The sequence below is a fragment of the Lactuca sativa genome, chromosome 5, assembly GCF_002870075.4.
Source record: "Lactuca sativa cultivar Salinas chromosome 5, Lsat_Salinas_v11, whole genome shotgun sequence".
Lineage (NCBI taxonomy): Eukaryota > Viridiplantae > Streptophyta > Magnoliopsida > Asterales > Asteraceae > Lactuca > Lactuca sativa.
The window spans coordinates 308,829,492-308,839,047 of NC_056627.2; the positions used below are offsets into that span (position 1 = coordinate 308,829,492).

Genomic DNA, 9,556 nt, shown 5'->3' on the forward strand with positions numbered 1-9,556 from the left:
GGAGGGAAGACTTAGATCCAAAATCTCCCTACTCGTTGCAGTCTGTTGGAGGTATCAAGTTTATACCTTGCTTTGTTATCATTTAGATCTCTTTATTTTAAGGTTTTATCTAAATTTTGGGTTCATGGGTGGATTGTCCAAGAAGTTGAGTGTTCCAAGGGCTGTTATGTGAGATCTAACCATTTTATGGCCCCTTTTGACTTAAAGTTGCAATCTTTAATAAGTTTTAGGTCCCATTCATGCAATAAGTTCTTTTTCAGCCCATCTTGAGCACTAGGATTTCTTTTTAGCATGCATGGACATAAAGTTGGAAACTTTACGTGATTTTCCAGCCTTTGGATGCTAGATGTGTATTTTGGGACTATGTTTTGAGAGTTTAAGGGCTTAATGGGTCAAGCATCACTCTAATTAGTCTAAGGTTTGGGTTTGACTCGTTTTGGATGGTTCCTAAGGGTAAAGTTGGAAACTTTACCTTTCTAGACATCATTTCGGAGGAGATATGAGATTTGGAGTTCCTAGATTCGAGGCAAACAGCTTAATGCATTAAGTTGTTGGATTTCTGGCTAACTCGTCGAGTTCATTAGTGAACTCGGTGAGTTGATGAGAGTTTTCCCGATCTGTGCAGTTAATGGAGAAACTCGACGAGTTGAAGGACAACTCATCGAGAACTTTGACCTTTGACTTTAGTCTTTGACCAAGTTTGACTTATAAGGGGTTTTAGGGCATTTTGAGTTGTATTTAAGGAATTGTTTCTGTTTAGGGGTGGAGTAGAGCTGATATTTGGAGCCGGGACCTAGTCAACTATCGTTCAGTATTCAAGGTGAGTCTTCTCACTACACTCATGGGTCGAAGGCACCAAGGCCGACCCATTAATTGTTATGTGATGATTTGTATTGGATATGAAATTATTTGCTATTTGATCTATATGTGGACTTATGTGTAGACCATGGGAGGAACCCATGACATTTGGCAAGACCATGAGAGGAGCCCATAGCCTGGGGATATAAGACCATAGGGGTAGCCCATGACATTCCATTGAAGACCATGGAGGGAGTCCATGACAAACTTATATGTATGTATGCATGGTGTTATGTGATTTTATGTTTGTGTGTTTGGGAAACTCACTAAGCGTGTGCTTACAGTTTTATTGGATGTTTCAGGTACTTTTAGTTCTAAGGGCAATGACTCGGCTTGATGGTGCATCATACATTCTCCAGCGTTTTCATATTTAGTTTTGATACTATGATCTTTTAAACACTATGGTCATGTAATCAGATTTCTGGAAACAATTGTGGTTGGTATTTATGATTATTAAAGTTCAAATTTTCTTTGGGCTGATATATAGCTAAGGATAAGATGATAAAATCACTTTTGGCTGAATTTTTTTGAAATAGCCATGTGGGGAAAAAAGTACAAAGGGATTGGATTACTTTCTTTCCAAATGACTCAATTTTAAGAGGTAAGATTATCAATAACATTTTTTCTCTTCTCTCTATTTTCATCCATTAAAAAACTATGGGACACTTTTTTTTTTTTTTCCTCCTTTCACTTCTCTCGTTAAAAAGGAATTGGAAACATAGCTATTAAGAAAAAAAAACCATGTAACTCATTGCGACTAACTGATAAACCAACTATTTTTTTTTTTTTTTTTAATTTCTAAAATGTAGTTGCTTTTATAAAAAGAAAGTTTCAATTTTAATGGCTTTATAAAAAAGAAAAAAAAATTAACACGTTCAAAATCATAACTATAATAACTTTCTTACCATCTAGAGTCCTTATGAGTTCTATTTTGATAAGGAGATTAAATTTATTTCAATAAATTGAGGGTCTGCTGTCACAACTTTCTACCTTATCTATTATTGAAGACTGTTCTTTGTTTTGCTGTGAACCTAGGTCGAACGTTTTAAAGAAACTTTCAATTTTAATGGCTTTTAGTCAATAGTCATTACAATCATTTATAAAATATCAAATATTTTTCTAAGCTTTTATATCATTCACGCCTCCATCCAAATCATATAATACGCTATCTTTATCTTATCCTTGTATACTTGGTCTTTCATGTAGTTGATTTGTATTTGGCTTTCGTCTTTTGCTTACGTGTGTACAATGTATGTTTCTTGGATTCAAGTCCAGATGCACAAATAGATCGTTTCTTGAAATTTATTTTTGACAAAAGGATTGAACTTACTATGTTCAATTGTTGCGGGACTGTTCCTGTAATTTACTCCTCCATCTAGACTTCGAGACTGTTCTCTCAAGTCATCTGGTTGTAACGCGATTGACTTTATCCAGCGTTTATCCCCTCAACATCACCGATACGATTTCCTTATATTTGTTTATATATACAACTTTACAAGGGGCTCATCGACGAAGCTTGTTCTTGTTTAATTCTGGACTCAGGTATCTTTTCATCGGCACTTTCGCTAATCGATATTCCATTCCCTAATAGATTATAATAATTGAAGATCGTTATCGCTGAAAAATGATAAAATAATGCGAACTTCGAGAAGCCCGTGGCCAATTTTGTATGATATCTGTTGTCCCAATATCTGCAATTGTTAATAATTTAATTTTTTTAATGTCGCATCTTGTTTATTATATGCAGGCCAGCACATAGACTGAAAAATCTCGATTACGTTTTGCTTTTTGAGTTTATAGCTCAATAACTTCAAAGTATCTGATTATCTTTGATTTCCTTTCATTTATCAGAAACTATGGCGGAAGGGAAGACTGCGATTGCTAAGGATATTACCGAAGTAAGTTTGTGGATCGTATGTCAGCTATTTTTCCCAAGGTATTAATTAACGAACGGATCTTTGTTTATACCTGCAGTTGATCGGAAACACACCTTTGGTTTATCTCAACAATGTTGTGGAAGGTTGTGTTGGACGTATTGCAGCCAAATTGGAAATGATGGAACCCTGCTCTAGTGTTAAAGACAGGTACTTATTTCATTAGCGTAGAAAACTTCCATTTTCAAACCTACAGGTTTCTAGTAGTTGATTACTTTTGTCGATTGGTTATACATAGTATGACTTATGAGGTTCAAATTAATGAACAACCTATTGAATCTGAGGGGTGATATGATATGTTTTAGAATTGTATTATGATTACTTGTGTATGGATCTGATTTTGTTCTGGTTGTGTTTACTTGTGGAGTGCAGGATTGGTTACAGCATGATCTCAGATGCTGAGGCAAAGGGGCTCATAACTCCTGGACAGGTTTGCTAACATACTTGATATATTCTTGAAGAGGATTGTGTTTTTTCAAATTTTATGATATATCTGACATGTAGTTTTTGTATTGCTTGTAAAGAGTGTTCTTATTGAACCAACAAGTGGTAACACTGGCATTGGGCTAGCTTTCATGGCTGCAGCAAAGGGTTACAAGCTGATCATCACCATGCCTGCATCCATGAGTATGGAAAGACGAATTATCCTCCGTGCTTTTGGTGCTGAGTTGGTTCTTACAGATCCTGCTAAAGGAATGAAAGGTGCTATGCAGAAGGCTGAGGAGATATTGGCCAAAACACCAAATGCTTACATTCTTCAACAGTTTGAGAATCCTGCAAATCCAAAGGTAGATTTCTTTAACTAGTTTTGTTTTCTCTATCTATTTCAAAACTCTAATTGCTTATTGTATGTTGTAGATCCATTATGAAACAACTGGACCCGAAATTTGGAAAGGTTCAGATGGTAAAATTGATGCTTTTGTTTCTGGTATTGGCACTGGGGGTACCATAACAGGTGCAGGGAAATATCTTAAAGAGCAAAACCCTAACATAAAGGTTTGTTTTTTTTACTTCTTTAGAACTAATTTGATTACTTCAACATTAACACTTCTGTAGTTGATTAATTCCATTTTTACCATCAGCTTTATGGAGTTGAGCCCACCGAAAGTCCTATTTTGTCTGGAGGAAAGCCTGGTAAGCTACTTTGATGCTTTATTTCTTTTGTTCTAAAATTGAAACATCTACAGAAAGTCAAGAAAAAGTGGCTTTTTACAAATTTACATTCATTTAGTTTTTTCCTTTGATTACTGATCTCCTTTTATCATGGGTAAGGTCCACATAAGATCCAAGGGATTGGTGCTGGTTTTATTCCTGGTGTTTTAGAAGTTGATCTTATTGATGAAGTTGTTCAAGTAAGACCCATCTCCCTTCTCTTTCACAATCTCTTTTGTAAAGGTTGCTTCATGTTAGTTGTATTGAATTAAAGTGATGTTTACATGGATCTTTATTTAGGTCTCAAGTGATGAAGCCATTGAAACTGCAAAGCTTCTTGCTCTTAAAGAAGGACTACTTGTAAGTTAGAGTTACTCATCCTATGCATCTCCAAAAAACAAAGTAGTTTTAAAAAGGAAGTTTTACAAGAGATAAATAGTACAAATCTTATCTATAAATAACAGAATAGATGATTATTTTAAAGGGTATTTTTGTAATTTTTCGTCAGTGGCATCAGCAAGCTGCCCATTCTTGCTGGTAGTTGAGATTTCACATGTGTTGCAGGTGGGAATATCATCTGGTGCTGCAGCTGCAGCTGCAATCAAGATTGCCAAGAGACCAGAAAGTGCTGGAAAGCTGATTGTTGTAAGTTTCTTCACTTTATTTATTTAAATATTTGTCGAAAATGATGACATGGGAAAATAAACAAGGGCAAATTTGTAAAAAATTCGGACTTAGTGGGGAAAGCCTTCTTTCCTTGACTTACTCTATTAAGTCAATAAGAAACATGCTTATGCTTATATAGCTTACTATTAAGTCTTGTCTCCATTAAGTAAAAAAGAAACAGTCATAACTTTTATCTCATTGACATCGGTCTCAGTCCAACAAACACAGTACAACCTGTTGAGATTTAACATACGGTACAACTAAATACACAGGCCATCTTTCCAAGTTTTGGGGAGCGGTATTTGTCATCAATTCTGTTTGACTCGGTACGACGTGAGGCAGAGACTATGACTTTTGAGCCTTGATTGAATGCTTTGTGTTGACTGTGAAGAAGAAGAAGAAGAATCATGTCAACTTTTTTCAAGTTAGTTTGTAATCTATGCATTGTTTTTTCATGAGGAACCATGTTCTCTATTATTGAAGATGCTTTTAGTTTTAACCAACATGAGGATGTTTTTTGTTCATGGTTATCTTGTATTTGCTACAAGTATAAATCGTGTATTAGATTAATATCTATGCATGTTTCCAGTTTTATAAACAGCTTAAACTCGCATGTCTATAATTTATAGAACACCGTTTTTGTATTTCAAAATTTCATCTAGAAAGTTATCAACGAACTTGAAGTAAGTTTATGATATATTCCATTTCACACTTCTTAGATATATTAATCCCCCTCTAAAACCGTTTGGATGTCCTTTCATGTAGTTTTTTAGGCCATGATGGTGTACCTGATTTGATTGTTATTCAAAAAGTAAGCTTCGGCATCATTATATTTCCACTAATCTTAGAACAAACATACCATTCCACATCATATATATCTTTTTATTTTTTATTTATTTTCATAGAATACTTAAAAAAACAGTATTTTTAAAACAAATTAAAGAATTAAGTAATAAAGCAAATAAAAAGTACATTAACAAAAGTAAAAAAAAAAAATGTAAAATTAAAAAGTAGCTTACCTAAAAAAGTAAAAGTTGCGTTGCAAACTAAAATTAAAAATGGTCGCATTTTGCTTGAATTTTCTGTTGGATTTTTAAAACACTTCTAGTTGTTGTGGTGGACGATCCGGATGGAATGATGTTTTCAAAATTTGTGGATCGTTAAGTATTTGTTGGTGTTGTTGTGAACTTTTGAAACAAATTTTTTCTTGAAGAAGAATAAGATCGTCGTTAAGCTTTTGCAAAAGTATTTGCACGACATCTGTATCAACATTTTTTTTTCCGTGATGCCGCCCTTTTGTTTTTTCATGTCCCATTTGGTGAAGGGTGACTTCCGGTGGCTCCTTCTCCATGTCATCATTGCGGGCAATTCCAAAACTCATGTTCGACTCTAAAGTTCTCATTCGTTTCTTGGATCGTGGATTGCAATCGAGTAAATGATTCCGGTTTAAGGATCCACTTTAGGTATCATTAAAATTGGCGCAACTTGTTCTTAGCACACATCATTTGCCATTTACACCGTTGTAGGTCAATTATTTACCTATTTTCTGTCTGTATGTAAAAGTTTGCTAGAACATCATTCCAAAATATTGTCTCGGATTGGATGTTGCCCATCTTCTCATCTGGAAATATAGAAATTCAAGTGGGTGTTAACGTCGCTTCCTCATCGTCGGTCTAATTTATACCATATATTTTCGCCTTTTGTTTGTTTTTTCTTCTAGATGGTTATGGTTGAGTTTATTGTATCGTTTCTGTGTCAATATCTTGGGTTGGTTGTGCTTGGGAATGTTGAGATCGGGGAGATTATGGTTGGAAATGTTGAAATTGTTAGAATTAGTTTGATGTTTGAAAAAGTTTTGTTTATTGGAAATAATTTTGTTGAAATGGTTGTTCGAAAAGAGGTGATTCTTGAATATGTAAGGATTGTAGCATGTTCATAAACCTTCCGGTTGGTGATACGTAGTGTGGGTTATTGGTGAGGTGTTGTGTTAAGGTCGTATGTGCTGGTGGGTGAATCAAAATTGAGTGTGTTTTGGGTAGACATGACAATTGAGCGGGTTTTGACCTTGATCCACTCCAAACCCGTGCAAAGTTAATGAGTTTAGATCATATTTTATGATTTGTTTACCTGTTAACGACCCGTAACAGTTAACCCTCTTTATTAAAATGGTTGGCTATAGATCACTATCGATCCGCTCCGTTTATAACCCGCCCTGTCTAAAATTTTAAAATATAAATTTTTTATTTATAAGTTATACATTTATCACCGAAACAATGTTCTATAGAGAACTTGAGGAGTTCAATCATTCCACTTTCACTTCCCATTTCATAATGGCCGAATTCCAGTCAACTTTCAATACAAATAAATATGTGAAATTAGTATTACAGTTAGAGTTGACAACCAAGAACACGAAGAAAACGATTCAAACTATCTCGTTTCGTAGAAAGGTTATCTACAATTGACATTCCACAATCAAGTTTGTTTTCTAAAATTCTAATATAATTGATTAATATCATATTCTCTATTCCAATTGTGTTGTTGAAATCGACTTATTGAAATTGTGACATGTTGAAATCGTTTGTTGCTACCTTACTAGTTACTGAAATCTTGTGTTATTGTGCCAAAATCATGACTTAAAATCAGGGGACTTATTAAAATCGTGTCTTATTGAAATCATGTGTTATTGAAATCTACTTCAATTGTATGTCATTTTCTCTTGCATGTCTGTAATAACAAACATTTCTTTTGTTTTGAAAACGTTATTTATTAAGCTATAATTGAAGTTTGTTTTGGAATGAATGTTTTTTGGTTTTAGCGATTCATGTTATATGTGTTGTAATGCATAATTATAGCATAATCTTAATATTGTAAATTAGTCGGGTAAAATGGTTGAAAATTTGTTGATCCGGTGTATAAGGGTACGAGTTTAATTATTCAAAACACTGCGGCTTACGAGTCGGGTTTGGATCAACATTTGAAAATTGCTTAAAGGGTTTGGATCAAGGTCGGTCCGCTCCAAACCCTCTCCATTGTCAGGTCTAGTTTTTTTGGGGTGTGTGGCGTGTTTGAGGTGTTTGATGTTGATCCATTTGTCTATTTTCTACACTTGATTCCACTATTTACAAATATAAAGAAGTTAGATTAAAAACACTCATTAACCCAAAAATAACAACAACCAAGTTTGAACCATTTCATTATTAATGCAACTGTCAAAATTTTATTAATTCGATTTAATTAGAATTATAAGTCATAATAGTATTTGATTTACTTGTATATATGTGTTGCATAATTAAAGAAAGGAAATAATATGTGAAAGGAAGTGAAGTCGGTGTCCCACATCGGAGGAGTGGGTAAAGTAGGATGCATATTGTGAAGAATAAAACGGAGGGTGGGTGTTGGTAAGAGGTTAACCCGTCCTGTCAGGGTGAGAGGCGACCTATCAATGATCGTATTGAGACGGTAGGTCGTGCCGACGCCTAAGACAACGAACACACATTTAAAAGGCGAGTGAGTCCACTCTACTTTTTGTGGGCTTACCCGTCAATTTTTGGAAGCCCAGTTAATTGGGCTCAACAATATTACTAACAACATTATTTATTTAAAAAAAAACGATTTATATTTTAAAGTAGGTTTTTTTTCCTAATGATACTAAAAAAATGTACATTCTGTGTATTTATATAGTTTACTCACACTAGTTTCACCGGCCAATAACAGAACATCATCATTCGATTAAAACTGATAAGCGAACACAATGGTTAGGAAATTACATTAAGTGATTGTTTCGATTATGGTTCCGTTTTGATCCCAAAGCAACTCATGCAAATCCTGATTAAAGAAATGGTCTTTGTTGTTGTTAAAGATTGGGGTCGAAGTCGAAGTTTTAGTGTTGTTACAATAGTGTCCTTAAGTTTGAATTTTGTTCAGCTTTTGGTCAATTTGAAATTACTAAAAAAACTTATATTCCATTTTTTTTTATCGTTAGAAAATTATATTCCCGATAGTGTGAGTATAGTAATCTGTTATTTTCGTAAATCTTTTTTTGTTTTCAGCAAATATTATGTGTTTATACTTTATAATTATACTAGAGGTGACAATGGGTCGTGGATTGGGTTCGGGTTCAACCCATTTAATAATTGGGTTGACAATTTCAACTCAACCAAACATGTTTATTTAAATGGGTTGATATTTCCAACCCAACCCAACCTTTTAGATAAATAAGTTGTTGCCGGGTTGACTTGTTTATGTAGTTCCGACCCAACCTATTAAATAAATGGTTTAAACTTAGGTTAACCTATTTAAAATCAATTAAATGAATTATATAATTAGATATTATACCACTTAAATCATAAAACATAAATAAAACTTCATAATTATGACAAAAGCACAATCTTAATTCATAAATACAAATAAATTGTTCAAATAACATTAAAAATGTTTAGTTTTACAGTGATCTTGGAGAGCAACCAGTTTATCGGCGCTAAAAAAGGATGGAAATTAGGATTGAATTTTATTAAACATAGATATTAATAATGCAACATCATAATTTAAAGATTAATACTCTGATTAATGCATGTTAATGTTCAAATAATATTAAATTATATATATATATATATATATATATATATATATATATATATATATATATATATATATATATATATATATATATATATAAAAGTTAAAAGTTGAAGGGTTGAAAACATGTTGATAATTTTTACCCAACCTAACCTATTTAATTAAATGAGTTAGACGAGTTAACCCATTTAAGTTAAATGGATTGAAAATCTTAACTCAACCCGCTAATTTTGGGTTGGGTTGGTGGGTTGGATCGATTTTTGACAGCTCTACTTTATACATTGTTTTTTATCTAAAATTTGCAACGCGACATTCCATTTTAAAAAGCTATATAAACTTAACACAAAATAAAAAAGAAAATAATACTAATT

At 33.4% G+C, this 9,556-nt stretch overlaps 1 protein-coding gene across 3 annotated transcripts; it reads left to right on the plus strand.

The window, feature by feature from the left end:
- The first annotated feature begins 2,154 nt into the window (after nucleotides 1–2,154).
- Nucleotides 2,155–5,210, plus strand: LOC111890748 (cysteine synthase). Of its 3 annotated transcripts, none has more exons than XM_023886834.3 (11): nucleotides 2,155–2,400; nucleotides 2,606–2,756; nucleotides 2,833–2,942; nucleotides 3,165–3,222; nucleotides 3,317–3,580; nucleotides 3,651–3,788; nucleotides 3,875–3,926; nucleotides 4,065–4,144; nucleotides 4,245–4,304; nucleotides 4,509–4,589; nucleotides 4,883–5,210. In XM_023886834.3, the coding sequence occupies exons 2-11, from the start codon at nucleotides 2,715–2,717 to the stop codon at nucleotides 4,973–4,975; spliced, it is 978 nt and encodes a 325-aa protein (XP_023742602.1). In that variant the 5' UTR covers nucleotides 2,155–2,400; nucleotides 2,606–2,714; the 3' UTR covers nucleotides 4,976–5,210. The 3 variants fall into 3 exon arrangements, with proteins under 3 accessions (XP_023742602.1, XP_023742600.1, XP_023742603.1); XM_023886832.3 differs by having other exon boundaries at nucleotides 2,710–2,756; XM_023886835.3 differs by lacking the exon at nucleotides 2,155–2,400 and adding an exon at nucleotides 2,502–2,525 and having other exon boundaries at nucleotides 2,710–2,756.
- Nucleotides 5,211–9,556: the final 4,346 nt, after the last annotated feature.